The sequence below is a fragment of the Piliocolobus tephrosceles genome, chromosome 1 (genome assembly GCF_002776525.5).
Source record: "Piliocolobus tephrosceles isolate RC106 chromosome 1, ASM277652v3, whole genome shotgun sequence".
NCBI lineage: Eukaryota > Metazoa > Chordata > Mammalia > Primates > Cercopithecidae > Piliocolobus > Piliocolobus tephrosceles.
In genome coordinates this window covers 137,473,827-137,496,128 of record NC_045434.1, presented here as the reverse complement: position 1 = coordinate 137,496,128, position 22,302 = coordinate 137,473,827, and the positions used below count along the sequence as shown (strand labels likewise).

General features: G+C 37.4%; 1 protein-coding gene across 5 annotated transcripts in view; it reads right to left on the bottom strand.

The window, feature by feature from the left end:
* SSX2IP (SSX family member 2 interacting protein) overlaps positions 1–22,302 on the bottom strand; it is a 45,882-nt gene that overhangs the window by 11,522 nt on the left and 12,058 nt on the right. For 3 of the 5 annotated variants that reach the window (XM_023208556.3, XM_023208566.2, XM_023208575.3), the window contains 10 exons: positions 16,870–17,001; positions 16,330–16,499; positions 15,372–15,584; positions 11,824–11,934; positions 10,130–10,265; positions 7,530–7,605; positions 7,273–7,450; positions 3,078–3,228; positions 1,093–1,229; positions 577–750 (listed from right to left, as the gene is read on the bottom strand). In XM_023208556.3, coding sequence (XP_023064324.1) covers positions 577–750; positions 1,093–1,229; positions 3,078–3,228; positions 7,273–7,450; positions 7,530–7,605; positions 10,130–10,265; positions 11,824–11,934; positions 15,372–15,584; positions 16,330–16,499; positions 16,870–16,912 — 1,389 coding nt within the window. In that variant the 5' untranslated portion in view covers positions 16,913–17,001. Of the gene's footprint in view, positions 1–576; positions 751–1,092; positions 1,230–3,077; positions 3,229–7,272; positions 7,451–7,529; positions 7,606–10,129; positions 10,266–11,823; positions 11,935–15,371; positions 15,585–16,329; positions 16,500–16,869; positions 17,002–22,302 lie in introns of those variants that run through there. The other 2 variants (XM_023208582.2, XM_023208588.2) reach the window with 2 other exon arrangements.

The following is a 22,302-nucleotide window of genomic DNA, read 5'->3' as shown; positions in this document are numbered from 1 at the left end:
CTACTCAGGAAGGCTGAGGCAGGAGAATCACTTCAACCCAGGAGGCAGAGGTTGCGGTGAGCCGAGAACGCGCCACTGCACTCCAGCCTGGGCAACAAGAGCAAGACTCCGTCTCAAAAAAAAAAAAAAAAAAGCAAGCTGTAGAGCGTATATATAACAAGAGTGGACTGGGGAGAAGAGAACTTCATTTTTTTATTATGCTTCCTTTTTAAACAGCAAACGTAGTCTTTGTTGCACTGTCTTCTGACACCACACCTACTGACAGTGGATGAATGATGGATACCCAAAAGAGATTTCTTGTGGAAATCTCTTAGCAGGAGAAAGCCAATCTGAAAGGAGTAATAAATGCTTATAACCTTTTTTTTTTTTTTTAAGTTCAGTTCTCAAATCTGGTAAGGGGAAATAATCCCATTCTATATGCTCAGCCTCCCTTTCATTTCAAATTATTTATGAGATCATCAGTAAATATTTTAGAAAATAAGTAAATAGCAAGAAACCAAAGTAGACCTTAGAAGCATTCTACTAAGGCCCACCCACCCCCAGTATTTTCAAAAGCACTACCATTATTTAAAATACCTCCAATCCTAGGCGAATAGCGGCTTCTGTAAAGCTTCGTCTTTCTCTCTCAAAATTCTTTTTCTGCTCTTTAAAAAGCGACCATTCTTCTTTGAGGCGTTCCTTTTCTTCCAACAAATAACAGTCTCGTAATAGTGAAGTGGTATCATCATCACATGCAGTAGCGAGCTGCTGCTATTAAAATTTAAAACATAGTAAGTTCCTGAGGGGCCCTGCAACACTCGAACAACTTGAAATGAAAGCAAGGGAAGGCGGGTCAAACTTCAGGGCAGGAATAGAAATTATTAAGAATCCAAAAGTCAAACGAGAATTCCCATTTCCCGAAAGCTACTACCCCAACTAGCAAAGTATGGACTATTTAAGGAATGGTACACAACGTATCTGTTAGCAGGGAACGTAGACTAGAAAACTGTCAAATACCAGGGCCTTATGAAATAAAGGAATACAAATCTGCTAAGGTTCAGCACAACTCTGGCTTTTCATGGAGAACAGTTTTAAAAGGTAATTCATATTCACCTGCAAAAGCTGTTGCTGAGTTTTAATCATTTCTTTACACTGCTGAATTTCTAACTCAAGTTTTTCAGTTTCTTGTTCGTGGTCTTGTCGTGAGATTACATCTTCATCATTAAAACCTTCCAGGTGTACCTTTGAAACTAAGACAAAATCAGTAAGTTGACATAGGTTTTATAGCCACCATTTAGTTTACAGTGTTTTTGCACATATCTTTAAAACAAGGGCTCTCAGAACTTTTATCTTTCTGGAATTTTATAGGTTTTCTAAAAAGTAGTCATGTCCTTCGGCTTTTTAAAATTTCATAAGCTATAACAAAATTACATTTATATTATTTTAACATTATTAAAAATTTTTAAGAAGCACAGCAACTACAGGAGTTCATGACAATTATACATTTGTACAATTTTAAGACTAAATGATATGCTTACAAATGGAGCTCTATTGCCAACATTTAATTTGTATTCCATATTTATTCAAGATTATGTCCTAATTAAAAACAGACAAAATGGCCATATTCAGAGAAGAGAAAAATAAAATCATTATGTTTCTGTTGACACTGCTTCAAAGATCAATGACGTGTCACAAATCTTGCTCTCAAATATTAAATTCAACAAACACGAAGTCCAAACACACTTGCTGTTTGCTAGTAGACAGCACTGACTCAAATGAACAAAATCTCGAGTATATTCATTTTGGTGTTGTAATAATAATTTTGCTGATTGCTCTTTACTACTTAACACAATGGCATTGAGTTCATATTTTGACAATTTAAATTTTTTCTTTAAATAGGTTTCATTTACTGAGCAGAAATCTTCATTTTCATAATTTAAAAGCAAACTTTACCAGTAGAAAATATTAAGAATATATTCATCAATGTAAAGCTATGTATAAGGAAAAAGAATAATGTCTGAAATAATACAGTGAAAAAAGTACACTAAAGAAAAATATAGGTGATATTCAATTTTTAAAAATTTTTTTAAAATAAGTATCTTGCAAATCCATAGAGGAAAGTCTAGAAAAATATGCACCAAACTGTTAAGTGTTATATGTATGGAATGGAGACCTGGATAGTCTACTTTATATACTTCCAAATTAATATTTTGCATTAAACATCTATTATTTTAAAAATAATTTTAGGTGAATTACTAGGAACACAGTAATCTGCAAGCATCTAGAAATAAGCAAAAGATTCCTATCTATACTATGATAAATATTTCTTGATTTTTTGAGAGTTAGTAAAAGAGACTCAGTTTTCTCTCTTTTTTGGGGGGCAACAGGTGGTGTGTGGTTACATGAATAAGATCTTTAGTGGTGATTTCTGAGATTTTGGTGCACCCATCACCCAAGCAGTATACACTATATCCAATGTGTAGTCTTTTATCTCGACTCAGTTATCTTTATTCGATTATATACTGCATCCAGAGCAGATGGATCCATGATGTCCTCTTTTCAAACATTCACTGAGACCAAAGGGTATTTTTCTCAGTGAGGTTCAAACCTCACATCTAAATGTATGTAAAATCTCGGCTGTGCACTGTGGCTCACACCTGTAATCTGGACACTTTGGGGAGGCCAAAGCAGGTAAATCACTTGAGGCCAGGAGTTCAAGATGAGCCTGGCCAACACAGCGAAACTCCATCTCTACTAAAAACACACCAAAAAATTAGCTGGCTGTGATGCGCGCCTATGGTCCTAGCTGCTCAGGAGGCTGAGGCAGGAGAAATCACTTGAACCTGGGAGGCGGGGGTTACAGTGAGCCGAGATCACACCACTACACTCCAGCCTGGGTGACAGAGCAAGGTTCTGTGTCAGAAAGTAAAATAAAATAAAATGAAAAAATAAATGTATGCAAAATCTTGCTTTCAAACCACCAAACTGAAGTATAGTACTTTAGCTCTAAGCCTACAGATGTAGCTTTCTAAGTGACTGAAAATCAACACCTTACCAAATGTCACAACTCACTTTACATGCAGAGAAGCAGTGGTTACCTTGGTTATCAAGTTTTTCTACATGACTTTTCAAAATTCTCCACTGTTTTCTGATGCTGTTGGTAAGCTGCTCTCTCACAGTTTCACAGGAAAGATCCCACATACTCTCTCTGCTCAGTTCTCCGGCATCTTCTTCAACGTCAGAAATAACCTACAAGTGGAGAGAGATGAAGAGGAAAGGCTACCACCTTACAATGGCTTTAGATGCTCAGGCAAGTAGTCTTCAGTTTGATTTCCAGAGGGAGCCGCATCCGAATCATTTCTGTGCTGTGTCTTATGCATATATGACCCAGTATTTAACATAAATGTCTTGGGAAAAAAAAAAAAATGACAGAGACTCCTAAATTCAGCTCTCTCTAAACCTACATTTGAATCCAAATACAGTTAATGACAAGAGTCATGAAGCTGTCTGAGGAGATATCACTACCTGTCTAATGTGTTGGATGTTTTCACACGTTATTTAACCCTCAGCTCATTACAATGTAGGAAAACCGAGGCTTAGAGAAGCAGCATTACAACTAAGAGGCAGAACTGGTATTTGACATTAGATCAACTTGTTTCTAATCCTAGGCTGCTTAAAGACATGCATTTGTGAAATAATCTCTGAATTATTTAATAGAAGCAACTGTTAATTCTATTTCCCTCATGTACTTTTTTATACAACTGGAGATATTTTTCTTTGTATTCCACCAAAACATGAAATCATAAAGAAGTAGCAAACTTTACTGATATATGATCATATAGAATCAAAGCAGGATAAAGAACATGGGGAAACAATACTAAAATGGATATATGTCATAATAACCCACATCTACAAAAAGTAGTTCTAATTTGTCATTAATATTCAGGAAGTAGAAAGATATGATTCACTAATTTGAACAATAAAAATCTTGCTGGGGTAAAAAGGAAGATAAAAGTTGAAAAGAAAGAAGGGCTGATTCGACTGCTCTCACACAGAGATCAGCAGGATGAGGGAGCAACTGAGTCTGAAGAACTCTATCAGTAGTTGAGGTCAGCAACGGGCTAGTAGAGGTCAGGGTTTCGGAGGCAGAGCAGACAGGGAACGGCCCAGGATCCGGCTCATGGTGATTCTAGCCCCTGCCAATCCTCAAAAGCTACTTGCCAGTAACTCTTCCAAGGAAGCACAACTTGTCTTCTGAACATTTTAAAGCCTATTAGAATACTACGAATCTGTTAGAAAAAATTATTGACCAGGCACAGTGGCTCACGCCTGTATGTAATCCCAGCACTTTGGGAGGCCGAGGCCGGCGGATCACAAGATCAAGAGATCGAGACCATCCTGGCCAACATGGTGAAACCCTGTCTCTACTAAAAATACAAAAATTAGCTGGGCATGGTGTTACGTGCCTGTAGTCCCAGCTACTCAGGAGGCTGAGGCAGGAGAATCGCTTGAAACCAGGAGGTGGAGGTTGCAGTGAGCCAAGATGGCACCACTGCACTCCAGCCTGGCAACAGAGCGAGACTCCGTCTCAAAAAAAGAAAAATGAGTAATTATTGCACATTTCTCAGGTTGAACAGAACTCTGTAACCACAAAGTGAAAATAAAAAATTTGACTGGGCACAGTGGCTCACACCTGTAATCCCAACACTTTGTTAAGGCCAAGCTGGGAGGACTGTTTAAGCCCAGGAGTTCAAGACCAGTCTGGGCAACAAGACCCTGCCTCTAAAAAACCAAAAACCAAAACAACAAACTCATTTTACCTGAATTTTCGGTATACGTTTTAGCTACAAGTAGGTCAAATAATAAATGAAACTTGGATGCTACCTAGGCATTCCAACATTACATCTTATTTCTCTTGCTATAATGCTTCAAAAATCTTTCCCTACAAAAATGAAAGAGAAAAGGGAGCTAGAAAAATGGATCTTTTAAAACTAGAAAATGTATTCAAGAGATCGTTGTTAGTCCACTTAAACATTTGAAGTATGAAGAATTATACAGGATACTACCCACTGGCTGAGTAATGGGGGTGAGGAAGGTTTAATCACTGAAGAAAGATCTCCCTGATTTACCACATACTTTTGCTGACTGAAATCTGGTGATGAGACGTTAAGGCTGGACCAAAAACTGAAGATGCTGCAGGAGTAACGGACACTATGCTAACCTTTAAGAAGTATTAGTGAACGTTAAGAACAGACTAGAAGTGACAGAGTTTGAGATAAAAGGTTAACTACATATAAGAGGTCAAGCAGGCCTCAAAATGAAGAATGTAAAAGATATTCGGGAATTCCAGACTAACCTGACCAACATGGAGAAATCCCATCTCTACTAAAAATACAAAGTTGGCTGGGTGTGGTGGTGCATGCCTATAATCCCAGCTACTCTGGAGGCTGTGGCAGAGAATCGCCTGAACCCGGGAGGCGGAGATTGTGGTGAGCTCAGATGGTGCCACTGCACTCCAGCCTGGGCAACAAGAGCAAAACTCCGTCTCAAAAAGGCCTCGCGCGGTGGCTCACGCCTGTAATCCTAGGACTTTAGGAGGCCGAGGAGGGGGGATCACGAGGTCAGGAGATTGAGACCATCCTGGCCAACATGGTGAAACCCCGTCTCTACTAACACACACACACACACACACACACACACACACACAAATTAGCCAGGCGTGGTGGCGGGTGCCTGTAGTTCCAGCTACTCGGGAGGCTGATGCAGGGGAATCACTTGAACCCGGGAGGCAGAGCTTGCAGTGAGCCAAGATTGTGCCTCCGCACTCCAGCCTGGTGACAGAGCAAGACTCTGTCTCTTAAAAAAAAAAAAAAGAATATTCAAGTAATATTTTTTTTAAAAAGTTAAGGAATAAAAAAGAAAAGGTAAGTGCTGGGATAGGTTTATCAGCTGGACTGATGCGTAATACCACAAAATAAATAATCCTCAAATACAGGTTTAAAAAGTAAGTTCTGGTACCTTGCTGTTAACTAGCATTTTCCATTAACATTATTTTCAGATTTTAATTACTAATGTGAACTTGCTGAAACCTAAGATTTTAACTTATATGTAAAGCAATTAAGTAAAATGAACTTTTCACCATTATGTGATTTTTTTTTCAGACCTCTGTATGTATTACTCCCGTTCTCTGGAATGCTTTCTCCATGTTTTTTTTTTTTTTTAACCTCAAAAATACTTATTTTCTAAGAAGCAGTGAAAATGTCACTTTCTCTGTGATGCCTTGATTGCCATAACTGTTCTGCACACTGCACCACCTTATTACAGCACCTAATAATGTAATAATCACGTCTCCACATCTGTCTCTCCCAAAAAGAGCTTCTTGAGGGAAAAAGTCAACATTTTTCCTTTACAGAGACTAGAACATAAAGAACACTCAATAAATTTATGAATTGATTACTTGGTTCCCAAAGTTAATGATAAGTTTCACTCTGTGAAAAGTAGAGTACTTAATACTAAAACAACTGAAAGGATATTTGACACAGTGGTTATGATCGTGAGCTTTGGAGCAAGGCAAACTTGGATTCAAATCCTAGCACTGTCACGTGTGATACTGGGCTAGTAAGTATTATGCCTTAGTTTCCTTATCTATAAAACAGGGATATTTATAGTATCTAAATCATCAAATTATATGAAATAATCTCCTATGTTACAAGGAATATTATAAAATGAGACAATGCTTACAAAGCACTTCTTACAGTGCTTGACATGTATTAATTTCCTGGAAAATCATCTGCAGTATTTTTCAGGAAACGTCTGAAAACATACAGGAACAGTCTTTTTGGTTGTCACGGTAACTGAAAGTAGCATAGCAGTGAGTGTCCTATTCAAAATACCAATAGTGTCCCCATTGGGAATGCCTATCATGTTTTTTTTTTTTTTTTTTTTTTGAGGCGGAGTCTCGCTCTGTCGCCCGGACTGGAGTGCAGTGGCCGGATCTCAGCTCACTGCAAGCTCTGCCTCCCGGGTTTACGCCATTCTCCTGCCTCAGCCTCCGGAGTAGCTGGGACTACAGGCGCCCGCCACCTCGCCCGGCTAGTTTTTGTATTTTTCGTAGAGACGGGGTTTCACCGTGTTAGCCAGGATGGTCTCGATCTCCTGACCTCGTGATCCGCCCGTCTCGGCCTCCCAAAGTGCTGGGATTACAGGCTTGAGCCACCGCGCCCGGCTATCATATGTTTTAATTATTCTTATTAGCAATCTGAAGACTATATTAGAGAGGAAAGAGCCACTTACAGTTCCTGTACTATCATCTACTCTTTCTCTAGGTTTCTTCTTTTGGGGAGAAAGAAGGGAAATCATTTCCTTTTTCATCTGTTGAAGAACCTTCTTAAGTTCTGCATTTTCCATTAGGATTTGTTTCTGACGATATTCATAATCATTCAAGAGAATTTTATACATTTCATCTTCATTCCTGAGAAAGAAACTGTCAGTATGAAAATGCAGGATAGAAGGAAGTCTGATTACATTTATCAGTTTAAACTGGACTTTACCTGGCTTCAGTTTTACCAGTCCTCCAGGAGCCTCTTTTTCCATCAGCTCTCCCAACATAATTCAAAATGTCCATAGCTACAAACATGAACACAGAAAATTAATTCTTAAACCATACATGCTTAAGCGTCTAAAACTCTAATGCACTCTATACACATAAGTGGTGAAAGTGAATCTGGTATATAGGTTAGGATTTGGGCTTTGGGCTTAAACAGCCTAATTTTCGAGTTTCTAGTTCCACCACTTGGAAGCAATGAGATCTCGGCACATTATTTAATTGCTAAGCCTGTTTCTTCTTGGACACTGGGAATAACAAAAGTATCTACCAAAGAGTTGTGAAGACAAAGAAATAACTGTTAAAGCACCCAACACTGTAGAGTGAACACAGTATCTGGCGCATGGTAAGTACATAATAAATGTTACTTTATCATTATTAATTTCATTATCAGGGTTGGCTGATAATGGCCCACAGGCTGGCTGCCTGATTTTGTAAATAAAGCTTTATGGGAACACAGCCACATCTACTTGTTTACATACTGCCTATGGCTACTTTTCCTGTTACAATGCCAGAGATAAGTAGGTGCAACAAATAAGTTGTAGATCCCATAAAACTGAAAATGTTTACTATATGCATCTATACAGAAAAAGTTTGCCATGCCCCGTTAACATTAACATCTTCATCTTCATCAAAGGAGTCAAAGCCCCTGGTAGTGTATAATATCTTCTGCCGCAGGGGACATGGAAACATTTGGCATAAGAAGGAAATAAGAGTAAATTATTGTAATCTTAGAGTTAATAAAATCATTATGAAACTGTCACTTCTGATTGGACCAGGAAACAGGCCCCTATAATGGAAGAGCTCTGTTTCCAGAACTAAATCCTTAATAAACTTCTCTGTATTACATTTTATACTTTCAGCATTTCGGCTGGGTGCGTGGCTCACGCCTGTAATCCCAGCACTTTGGGAGGCCGAGGCGGGTGGATCACGAGGTCAGGAGATCGAGACCAAGGTGAAACCTGTCTCTACTAAAAATAGAAAAAATTAGTCGGGCGCGGTGGCGGGTGCCTGTAGTCCCAGCTACTCAGGAGGCTGAGGCAGGAGAATGGCGTAAATCCGGGGTACAGAGCTTGCAGTGAGCTGACATTGCGCCACTGCACTCTAGCCTGGGCGACAGGGCGAGACTCCGTCTCAAAAAATAATAATAATAATAATAAAATAAAATAAAATAAATTTAAAAATATACTTTCAACATTTCATCCTGCTTTTTAATTTTTTTTCTTTCATGAATGAACATGAGGCTAACTAACCTTAAAAACCAATGATTCTCCAAATGAGTAAGATTAACTCAGGATACCTAAAGCTTTCCAATCTTAACTGTGTATTACTGAATCTTCATTTCTATTTTTCAATAATTTAAAAAATAAAGTATTCGGCTACCTCCAACAGCTCTGCTGTAGAATGACAGTGATGTAGTCAACACTAAACTGCTTGCTGACAGCAGGCAGAGTGTACCACAAGACAGCCTGAAACGTATGCTCATTGCCCGTTTTTCAAATCTAAGGTAAGACAGTTTAGGGGTGTCATGGTATAATGTATGTTAGAGGACTACCTATAGTCACTTGGAAACCACTCTTCAATAAATAAATACACACACTTCTTGTGTCTCGTATTTATACCAGGCCAGTAAAACTGTATTGTAAAGATCTACTTTCATATTTCTTTGCTTTTTTTTTTTTTTTTGAGACAGAGTCTTGCTCTGTCGCCCGGGCTGGAGTGCGGTGGCCGGATCTCAGCTCACTGCAAGCTCCGCCTCCCGGGTTTATGCCATTCTCCTGCCTCAGCCTCCCGAGTAGCTGGGACTACAGGCGCCCGCCACCTCGCCCGGCTAGTTTTTTGTATTTTTAGTAGAGACGGGGTTTCGCCGTGTTAGCCAGGATGGTCTCGATCTCCTGACCTCGTGATCCGCCCGTCTCAGCCTCCCAAAGTGCTGGGATTACAGGCTTGAGCCACCGCGCCCGGCCTATTTCTTTGCTTTTTAATTCACACTATCTACTTGAAATTATCCACGTATTTGGATGACCTGGTTTAAACTTTTGAAAAAGCCTACTATTAGCAAAAAAGTATATCTTAGACACACACACATGCCTAACTTTCAAAGTCCATCCTTTTGACTAGTTTCTCCAAAAATGCACAGCTAAACTTATTTAAAGGAACTCAAACTGACATGAACGATTTGGTCCGATGATAAATTTTATGAGTTTTACTCTATTTTGAGACTCAGAAACTGACCCTGATTTTTAATATTATCAATTCTTTGATATGGAAAATCAGAATGTCCTCTGGCTTAGTTTTTTCTCTATGGATTAATTCTACACTGGTCATGTTAAAAAACACATGCAATTAAATAAAGCAAGGCAAAATGACTTATTTTCCACTAACCAGCTGTCTAAATTTTTTATATAAACCACCACCACCGAAAAGCAATTGTATAAAGCATGAAAATAACATTTCACGAGTTACTGTGTTCAATTCTTTTACAATTATCTCTAAGCATAGTATTAGCTAATTTATTCCCTTAGCTGATCTTTGCCAGCTGTTTACCTATTTTCTTATCTTTCTTGTTCATAACAAGTTGATGTAGACGTTCCTTCAGTTTATTATATTCACGTTCTTTTCTCTTCATATCATGATTATACTGAGTAGCTCGACTTGCAATGATATTTTGTAATTTTTGTACCTGAAAAAGGCATTTGCTATTATAAGCCCAGTTATAATTCACAAATTCAAAGGAGAAAAATCCTAAAATTCATCTCCCCATATAGGTTTTAAAATCCTAGGATGATTCTTCCTTATTTGTAACCAGTAGAAACCACTTTTTAAAATATTATATGAATCATATAAAGTTTAATTCTGAAATTTCTAGAAGTGCTAATTTTCTGAATTATCTCCTGTACCTTTTACCTTACATATAGACTCTGAACATTTAAAAACCAGATATTCTTATGGAAGTATTAAAATGATTAAAGCTTCATCTGAGATAAACTGAACTCATCTGATCATTTTAAGTGAACTCCTTATATTACTGACTTAAAAATCACTTATACTTTTTGTTAATCTGTGACAAAGTGAATTAAGCCTGTGGCACATGGCTGCAGGTAAGCAGGCTCATTTTTCTAATTAAAAACAATTCTCAAATAAGAGCAAGTCCAAACAGCAGAATAATCCAGTCCAAATATTTGCTGAGTGTGTATTATGTGCCAGACACTGCTGTTCAAAGTTCAGATCAATTACAGTTTCTCAGGCAGCTCATGATAGAGTATGTCCTATTCTTTTACAAAGCCATTCCCAATCCCTGCTAGGGATTAACATGATTAACTTAATCCCTACCAAAGATGAACTGTATTCAAACCATTTAAATGTAATCAACAGATCTAGTCAGAATTGTCTGTGAACTCAAGGAAACATGTATAAGCAAACTTACAGTTTAAATACTAATTACCTACTTACTAAATATACTACTAAATAAACAAATATGGTAAAAACAAATCTATCTAAACCACTCCAGGGCTCTTTAAAGAAATACACTCCTCAGAAGTCTTTAATTATAGTTCAAACAACATAAAACACTGAAACTATTATATTTTTATAGTTATTAAATGGTCAGAGGTCATACTTTAGAGCAATAAAAACATAATGGTTTCTTCCTACAAAAATGAAAAAATAATATTTTGAAATGCAGTCGTGCTAAAGGTCCAAGTAACCACTAAAGTAGAAATTAGAATTCTGCTAAGTAACCACTAAAACAGAAATTAGAATTGTATCTTTTGTGTCAGAAATTAGATTTTTAATGTGAACTGCTTCTGTGCCCATTTAATGAAGAAACTGCTTGACTAGATGAACAACGTCAGTATTTAAGACAGTGCATGCAAGAAGGGGCACCTCGGCTATCACGTACAGGTACAGCAGAGAATAAAAGATCCGCATTTAAAGCACTCTTGTGCCTAAGAAAAAGTGACAGTGAACATGAGTCCAGGAAGGGCAGTCCAGGACACTGACTGTTACCAGCTATGAACTAATATCTAAGCCAAATGGATCCACTGGTGGCGGGGGCTGTGGTGGAGAGGGTTCCTGACCTTCCAGTTAAATACTATACACAAAGGTCTACCGTACCAATTCGGGGAAAGATGAATAAATGGTTCTTTCTTTTTTCAAGTAAAGTGGCTCTTATGGTCATCTCATATAACAGAGAAAAGAAAAATTCACTTAAACTTCATCTGCAGTAACTGACAACTCACCTCATCTTTCTCATTCTTTAGTAGCTGATGCAAACTCCTGTTCTTACATTGTAACTGTCTATCTCTTTCCTGAAGCCCAATCATTTCCCTCCTGGAAGTTTCCAGTTGTTCCTAAAACATTTACATGTAATTCTGATTAAAATTAATAAAGGATTTAGAATAATTGAATCCTTAAAAGGTCAGTAACAAGAAGTTATACATCCTACTGTTTATTAGTCAAAATCAAATGTTAGTGGCACGTGAAATGTTTATTTAAAGGAATTATTACAAAGTATACTATAAAATTATAACATTTAAATTTACACATCAAATTTTAATTTACATATCAAATTTTGTACATATATAAAAAAGTGCTTCAAAATGGATCCCTGGAAAGAGCATCACTCCATGATGCTGCCCCTGAATATTTTTAAAGTTTATTTTTAATACTTTTTAACACTTCTATACCACATTTTTGAAGATCTCCTCAAATACAGCAACGCCATCATCCTTCGAGAGTGTACTTGGCTTTGAAAAAGAAGCAAAAGTGATTTGGAGCTAAGTCTGAAGAAAAAGATGGGCGACCAAGCAAAGTGGCAACAGGTTGAGTCACAGAAATGGGACTTCTGTGTGACACCACTTCTCCCTGCAGGTGGTAAAGTCTCTGAAGGTACTTCCCAGAGAGGAATGGCAGCAAATCCAGAATTAGTATGAGACAAGATGCTCCTTTTCAACTTACTGCATTTCCTGAGGAACTGTGCCAAGTTCTGCATGAGGCCACCCATACGGAATATTTTTTAAATTGTACTAATATTTTTCTAAAATTCAAAAGCCAATCAAGTTATGTCATAACCAACCATAAATAATAACTTGCACAATTTCTGTAAGAACAGATCTCAAGAAGATACAGAAAATGTAGGAGTATAACCTGGATAACTAAGGTTGTCAATTTTTGGCACCCTTTTTTTGAATGTGTAAAACTTAATCTTACTGCTAGGACAGATCAGTTGGCATGACATAACTTACAGGCACTAGGCCAGGTGATACGTAGCATATACATCAAATCAGAAATTGGCTCCGCGTGATGATCAACACTTTACCTGAACTCAGCGTCACCCCTGAACATCCGCATGCACCCCTCCTTCCTTTCTTAGTGAATCACATCACCATCCTCAGTAACTCAAGGCAGAGACCTGAATGGGGTCTTGAATTCATGACTCCTATTCTCCAAATTCAATTTTTCATAAAATCCTACCCATTCTACTTCCTAAGTGTTCATCAGATCTCAATCTTACTTACTATCCCCATTAGCACTACCTTAGTTCAAGTCCAAAACCTCAGCAAAGGGTCGCTAACAGGCATTCTTATCACCAGGGCTTTCTGAGCCCCCTAACTCCATCCCAAATTCAAGTCTGCAATTCCCCTACAATTTCTCCACCCCACTGCCAGAATATTTACACATTGTCTTCCTCCTGTTTACAACTCCTCAGTGCTTCACTGTTTTCGTACAATTCCTTTCATACCATCTGGAGACAAGGCTCCAGTCTTACCTCATACCACTCTTCATACCCATCACATACTCATCGCAGCCCCAACAGAGATATTTGTGGTTCCTCTAAAGTGCAGTGATCTCTTACGCTGCTACACATTTATACAAGTCATATACTCTGTCTAGAATGACATTTTCAAGCACTAGCAAATTTCTACTCATTCTTCCAATCTCAGATCAGATGTTACCTCTCCGTGAAGCCTTCCCTTGCTTCCTACCCCAAGAACAATTAATGAAGCAAACAGTTATGTTTCAATATGTCTCCTTTCCCTGGACTGCAGTCTCCTCATGAACTAAGACTGGGGTTTCACTCAACTTTGAAACTCAGTGCCTAGCACATACGCAATACATTTTTGTTCAACAAGTTGAATTAATCATATGCTAGATCTAGAAACTTTTCCAGACAGATTAGCAACTTTCCCCATTGAATACACATTTCTGTCCACAGTTGACTCAAAATAACAAGATTCTGGCCTAGGTCAAATCCCATATTAGAAGACATCCTGAAGAAACAGTCTCTGCTCTGGGTAGTCCTAATAAATGGGACCACTCCTTGAAGGAAAGGCTCAATAGCCTCAGATCACCAACATATCATAATGATTTACCAGCTACTTATAAGACACATGGCCAAGGGTTACAACCTCTGGATCAGCCCAATCCTTAATAAGACCTTCCATAGTTCTCTCTGATCTGGATTAAAGTAGCATCCATAACTCATAACCTTTTCACAAGCCTGGGGGGCACCAACTACCCTTTCCAATCTGCCACAGTTTCCCCAAGAGACATAGCTGGGTCATCTCCACCTCTTAGGAATATAGGACGCACGAAAGCCTAAAAACATTACTACGAGAAAACACACTTTCATCATTGTGTATGAACCAAGAAGACAACATAAGACAGCATTATCAATGACAGGCTGGTAGGCACAGGTGCTCGTAAAGAGCGAAGATGTCTCTAAACCAATCTCCAAATGTTTCTAGTGTTCCCATGTAGGCCAACTCTATGCCACATCATCACAGCACATTTCCTGCTAGGGGATTTTTAAATATTCTATAGAGAGGTCCTATTATTCCCTCACAGAGCTCGAAGATTCAAGATTCTGAGTGGGTTTTTTAATTGTTTTCTTAGACGGCGTGCGGTGGGGGAGGATGTACACAAAGAAAAATAAGGAAAAGTAAAGGGGCATGGACCAACAGATGAAAAACTAAAAGGAAGCTGATCATTTGACAGTATACAAACGCAAAGGCTTTGATTTTCACAAATCACAAAACCCAATATAGAATAGTATATTTAGGAAAAAATTTGACTTGATTTATATTACATCCTTAATAACATACAACTACAAGTCCCGACCACACCATGATTTTGAACACCTTGTTCCCTTCTCCCTGGATAAACATTTTAAAAATACAAATGAAAACATAAAAGGAAGAAAAAGAAAGAAATCAAAACAGAAACCAGTATCAAATATTCTACATTTTAAAGTTAGTAGGTTCAATGGTCCTGTGAAAAATACTTCCTTTTTTTTTTTAAGAGAAAAGCAAGTTTACTAAGCATTTTTCTATAATCTTTTCCAGAGACCCAAGGCTTCTAAGAGAAGTTATCTAGTCTGCTTTAACTATTGAGCCCTTAGCTCATGTGGCATCATAGATGCCTCAATAATATTTTTCTTGGAATTAACTTGTGCAGCCTCTTACAATAAGACTTTTAAATGAAGCATATACTTTCTTAACCAAGATTGGATGACAGAATCGTTATTTTATTTTCCCAGAGCATAGAATATTTCCTAACTTTTTATAGATTCAGCAAGTCATTAAACAGCTCAAAAAATTAATGCCATCAATATACAGTAGGTATTAGGAAGCAGATGTGTGCAAATTATAAGTTCACTTTTATTTACCTGTTTAAAAAGAAAACCCTAAAGCTTAAGAAAACCCTGAAATATTTAATAAAGTCAGTAAAAATTTATAGTATTCAATTATATAATTATGGCATCAAAATACAGATACGCAATTTCTACCTTAAGTTTTGAGTAGCAGCTCTGTAGATGGTCCATATCACTTCCCAGCTTCAAATTCTGTGTCTCCACATTTTCCTGAGCTAGAAGGTTCTTCCGCTGAAGCACAAGCAGCTCATTCATACAATTTAAAACAGCTACTATATTTAACTCTCTCTTTGTCTCTTTACCTTTGGATTCTTCATATAATGAAGGAAAACCAAAAGTAGTCAATTCCTGGTAGGAGAAAATGTTTTCTTAAAGTTGGTTACAGTTGAGGAGCTACAGGTCAGAGGATATTAAACTTTCAGATAGATAGGAAGAATAAGTTCAATAGATCTATTGTATGATATGGTGACCTCAGCTAATAACTACGTACCATATTCCCGAAATTGCTGAGAGTAAATTCTACCACAAAAAATGATATAAGTATTTGAGGTATGTGCACTGTGCCATTTCACAATGTGTATTCTGAAACATCATGTTGTACATGACAAATATATATAAGTTTTGTCAATTAAAAACTAAAAATATATGTGAATTATTTTAAAAGGTTGGTTACTGGACAACTTAGTAAAAAAAAAAATCAAAAGATAGAAATCGTTTCCGAGAAAAATAGAAAACTATCTTGAAATAGTTAAGAAAATGGTCAATATCCCAAAGGACAAAGGATGGGGCTCTTTTAGCCTCTGCTATAAATCTGTGACATGGAGCAAGGCACTTGGGTTTCTGCATCCATAAAGTGATGGCTAGACTCTCAGTGGAGGAGCCCCTGGGACAATGAGGAGGCCAGCCTGCTCCAGATAAAAAAGTTAGACTTGCTATCTCTAGATGAGATAATCACCAAGGTTGTCTGAAAATCTAAGTCTCAGGGGCACTATATAAACAAAAAACTTGTGTTTGACAAATGTTTTTCTCATAACTTTGATACATTCTATTATATAACATGATTTATGCTTTTTTTTTTACAAAAACATGTTACCTGATCAAGATATGAAATACTCTGTTCAATATTATCCTCTGTGCAGAAGGCACTGAAAAAACTGTGCACATTTTTTGATAAAGGTATTGAAGAACATAGCACTTGCTGTGAGTATAAACTTGATGGAGACATCTTTATTTCTGAGGTATATTGAGAGATAGTTTTGCTTTCTGAAAGAATAAAAAGCACTTATATAAATAATTTAGAAAAACGTATGTAAAGCTAACATAATCTCTATTACTAAAGACTTGAATTATATATATACACATAAACATAGATATAATTATACCATATACATATATATTTTAAGGTATTTTCAAATTAGGGCAAAGTCTCTTTTTTATGAAAACTACATACTTTTTTTTCCAAAAAGATACAAATAAAGTGGTGTTCTCAGCAGGCATGAAAGTAAGTATTTTATAACCACTTGTCTCTCTTTAGTCACATCTTCAATATCTGCAGTAATTATTTTATATTTTCATTGAAAAATCCACCTTTACAGTTTCTGCTTTAGTTTACAATTTATTTAGACTTAGTTACCTGAAGACAGACCTCGATCTGTAACAGTCATCCAATCTCCCATAGCAATCTCTAGAGCCAGGATACCTGAGGAACTAGTTCAGCAGTTAAACATTTAGTCCAGCTGCTGTCACTCTTCTATGTAGGCATCTCCTTAAAAAGCAGATTATAGAATAATAGCATCTAATTTAAAATATGAAAGCCAATATAAACCCAGTGCTGAAGAATTAGTTGCATGTGCTTCAAAACGAAGGATTTTGCAATATTTATTCCCATGCACAGAGATAGAACAAGGTGTGTGTGTATATACACAGAAATATAAATAGTATGTAAGGATCAAGGTTAAAGGCTTCCCAAGTTCTACTGAGGTATTCGTATTCCTTTATATACAAGACACATGGTACATGATTTGACTCAACATACATCTAAGGTATAGTATTGTACTAAGTAATATTTCCATATTATATCCTTTAAAATAAAATACAATTACTTATGTAGATGAGAAGATGAAAAACTTCTTGGCCAGCATTTCCATTTTTTTTTGTTTTTACCAACTATATTGGCAAAACTTGTAAATTACAATTCCCAGTGTTGGCAAAGATGTACAGAAATGAACACTTCCATATACTCTCTCCAGATTATAGCAATTTATACTACTACCAAGAAAGCTGACAATATGTATCAAGTCTTAAAAACGAAAACATATTTTGATCCAGAAAATCTACTTCTAAAATATTATCCTAATAAAATGATGTGTACAAAGATTAATCTGAAATTTGTTATTTACAATATCAAAAAAACAAAAATCACGTGCTTGTGTTTCCGTAGAATGGCTAAAAAAAAAAAAACAATATATTTATACAGCATTTAAACGTAACTGTTGTGTAGAATTAGATGGTTAACAAACAGCCAAAACTACAAATGGTATGGACTAAGTATAAGACACCCTTCCTGTTTCCATTTATGTTTTCACTTTTTTATAGAGACAATGGAAGAGATAAATATTTCTCCATTATAAGAAAAGCAATTCAAACGAAACTGTAAGTGGCAACTGGCAACTGATTTCAAGGTCAGAGGGAAGAGGAGGAAGGGTGAAGACTGTATGCAACCTGGGGAACACATCAATACTCTGGACAGCTGCTTCTTGGCTACAATAAATTGTGGTCAAGGGGAAAGCAGTTCTGTTGATCTTAGATGTTTTTATGAGATACTGGAACTCTGGATTTTTATGTGAAGTCTCCCAATTTTAAAATGTTAGTAGTTAATTTTAAAAAAACCTCTATGTATTAAGTTATCCTGTGGGAAAGGGGAGTGCCTAGAGAGGGAAATGAGTGAGGCTTCTGGGGTGCCAAGACTTTCTACATCTTGATCTGAGATGTGGTTACACCGGTATACACAAGTTCAGTTCATCGAGTTGTACACTTTTTAAGATCTGTGCACTTGACTGTAAGTTATACCTCAAACAACAGCACTATGTAATAAGCCAAGTAAAATGTGTCTTTAGGCCAAATCTGGACTGTAGATCAAGAGTTCACAACCATTGTTCTGAATATTTAAGACTGTGGTAAAATATTCAAAATATAGTGTTAAATGAAAATTTAGGCCGGCTGCAGTGGCTCACGCCTGTAATCACAGCACTTTGGGCGGCTGAGGCGAGTGGATCACTTGAGGTTAGGAGTTTGAGACCAGTCTGGCCCATGTGGTGAAACCCCCGTCTCTACTAAAAATACAAAAATTAGCCAGTGTAGTGGCGGGCATCTGTAATCCCAGTTACTCAAGAGGCTGAGGCAGAAGAACCCCTTGAACCTGGGAGGCAGAGGTTGCATTGAGCTGAGATCGTGCCACTGCACTCCAGCCTGGGCGACAGAGTGAGACTCCATCTCAAAAAGAAAAAAGAAATTTACATTCTTCCAATAAATACTAATTTAGCTCCAACTATGTGCTACTACATTTTTCTAGGCACAGGGGAGGCCATATGCTCTCAAGAAGTGAAGTTCATATTCTGATGGAGGTAGAAATAAATACCAAACAAGTGAGCAACAACTTAACAGAGTGATAACTAAAAGAAAATAAAACATGGTAATACAAGAGAGTATTAAGGTAGGGAGCATCTGGATCAGTGAGAGAATCTCCACTGAAACGGTGACATCTGAAGTGAAACCTAAATGATACAGAGTCAGCCACAAGAAAATCAATGACCAGAGCAGTCCAGGTAAAGGAAACAGCAGATACAAAGACTTAAGATGGATATTAACGTATTAAGGATGAAAAACAGAGAGAAGGCCAGTATATTTGAAGCACAGTAAGAAAGGCTACAGCATAGGACATCGGATTTCCTCTAAACTGCAATGAAAATCTATTGATGTGTTTCTTGTAGGTAGGAAAGTAACATGTTCTCTTTTATGCTTTAAGAAAGATTACTGTGGCTACTCTGTGAGTAGACTATAGGTAGGCAATTGTAAAAGCTGGAAGAAATCAGGAGGCTACTACAATAGTTCAGGCAAGACAACCAGTGTTAAACTACAGTTCTAACAGTGGAAGCAGAAACAGGCAGATGAAGTAGGGATGTGTTCTGGAGACAGAACCTTCAAGACTCAAAGATGGATTGAAATGTGGGCAAAAAAAAACCCAAGGATGATTTCTAAATTGTAGAGCAGTACACAATATATACTGAGACAGATGACGTTATGTGTCTATTACATGTTATGATGTTACACACACACATATACACAGGAAGTAATTCAGTCTGGCAATGGTCTTTTGCCACTTTTCTACTCATGTGTTTGGTAAGGAAGGGTACCTTGAACTATTTTGTTCTTCCTACTGTCCTTAAATGGGTGTTAGCAACAGGATGAGAAGGATAAAGACTGAGTCTGTACCAACTAAGAAAGATACTGATTTTACTTTTGGCTTTCTGAGATAATCACTATAAGTAAAACAGAATCCAAGAGACAATAAACCCTTCTACTCTAATATAACTCAGCTTTGGGTAAATTCCTTAACCTCTCTGAGCCATAGTTTCTTCACAGGTAAATTACCATAACAATGAATACCTCCTAAATTTCCCAAGAGAAAAGTCATAAAGTATTTAGCACACTGCTTGGCACAGAAGACACACATAAGCTAATATTAATCATCATCATCATCTAGACATAGGGCTATTTGATATAAATGACAGGCTTCTAAAACCTGTAATAAAATGCACCACTGCTCCTAATAAAGGTTGAACACAAATTATTAAATGATCTAGAGACAGATATCTTTATAAAGACACAGTACACAGTGAGCTAATTTCATAATCACCTGGTTGGGGGAAGAAACAAGATCAGAAGAAAACAGTAATAGGTACCTTTCCAATTTCTTTGTGTTCTTGTTAAGGTATCTGTAAGACAATAGTGCTTTAAGTGTCTTTTCTCATCATACAGAAAGAACACCAAAATGTGTCTATTACATACTCATTCTTTAAAATTGTAAATTAAGTCAGTTACCCTTTCTCTGTGAATTTAGCTCTCTTGTGCCTACAGGCTAGACAGTGAATTGTTCCCTGCCCTACTGATACAAACTTTGTAAAATGTTTACAATGAAAACCAAAACCCCATTTTGAAGTCCTATGAAACAAAAAACTTAACAAACAGTATATGATTTCACACAATCTAAAAGTTTCCATGAATCCTCTTCTGTTCAATGATGTAACAATTACATGCTAGGAGACTTGTGATAAAAGAAAAGTTACCTGACCAGTTTTTCCAAGAAAGGGGACTTACGACTCTTTATCAATACATACCCTAAAACTAAGTAGTAAATTTAAGCATTTTAGTAGAGATGGGGTTTCACCATGTTGGCCAGGCTGGTCTTGAACTACTGACTTCAAGTCATCTGCCCGCCTCGGACTTCCAATGTGCTGGGATCAGAGGCGTGAGCCACCACGCCCGGTCAACTCTGTGGTCTTTTCATTCTATCACTATTCAACCTTTCAACTTTGTACACATAAATCTCTATCATGCATGCACATCCAACTGAAAACAGAATATAATCAAAATGATTTCCACTGTTTCTTTAGAAGACTGTGTTCTTATAATCCACTTTAAATGAGTTCATTCAGAGCACACAGTTCTCACTGGAACTTATATAATACTTAAATTGAGGCACAACTGTAAAATTGGTCTCTGCTTGGCCACAAAACAATAGCTTTGTTCTTGTTTATACTTCTCTATCGTAAATATTAACACAGCATCGAAACTAACTTTACAGACCTTTAGCACAAACATCTTGTGGTTCTGGTTAATCACACCTGTTTTTTGCCATCAGAAAAGTTCCTTGGCTAGCTACCTTTTTCCTTCTAACCCAAAGATGAAGAGGTTCTCCATACACAACAATACCTTGTAGAACTTTGGGTAAGCAGTCTCTAAGACGGCTCTCGGTTATTTCTGCCTCTTGATGGACACGCCCTTGGGTTATTCTTGGGTTATTCTGTTCCTTGAGTATGGGCTAGATCTACTAACTAGCTTCCAACAAATAGAATATAGCAGAAGTGAAGGGATTTCACTTCCAAAATTAGGTTATAAAAAGGCTGTGGCTTCCATCTGAGGTTGTTTTTTATTCCTTGCCCTCTTAGATATCTCTTCCTGGGGAAAACAAGCCATCACGTTGTAAGCAACTCTATGAGAGGTCCGTGTGGCAAGGAACTGATGTCTGAGGTCGACAGGACCTGAGGCCTGCCAAGAGCCATACAGGTGAGTTTAGAACTAGATTTTACCTCAGTCAAACCTTGCGATGACTGCAGCCTTGTCCAACACCTTGATGGCCTAGTGAGACACCCTGAGCCAGAGCACCCAGCTAAGCTGTGCTCAGATTCCTGACTCATCTGTTGTAAGCTGGCTGTTTAAGCTGCTAAATTTCAGAGTCATTTGTTATGAAGCAATAGATAACTCATACAAGTTTTTAAGTATGTATGTTAAATATCTATAAATTTATTGAGAAATTCCTGAGTCCCTTCTAAAACTTAACACCATAATTGACTGAAACATAACTAAAAACGATGCCATCCACTACAGATGCCGCTGATCAGGTTTTTAACAATGATATCAACCAGTATTACAATTAATCATTCCATGCTATTACGGTTAGATGCCTTCTCCACTAGTTTATGAACTTCTAGAGGGCAGGGAACGTATGCGTCTTTGTAGCCAACAGTAGCTGAAACACAGCAGGTGTTCGGTAAATGTTCACAATATGAACTCAGTCCCACATACGGCACACTCACTCAGCCTCTGTGCCTCCACCGGTGCTTTCTTCTCGCACCTATCTCAAAACTAATGCTTTTACAAAACAGTGCACAACCACCGTCCCCATCAGATAACCTTCTCCAACTACTCCAGCCCACAAAGCTCCATCTCTAAGCCCTCCACATACTTGGTTTGTTTCATCTTTCCCAGCCACACTCTCCAATACCAC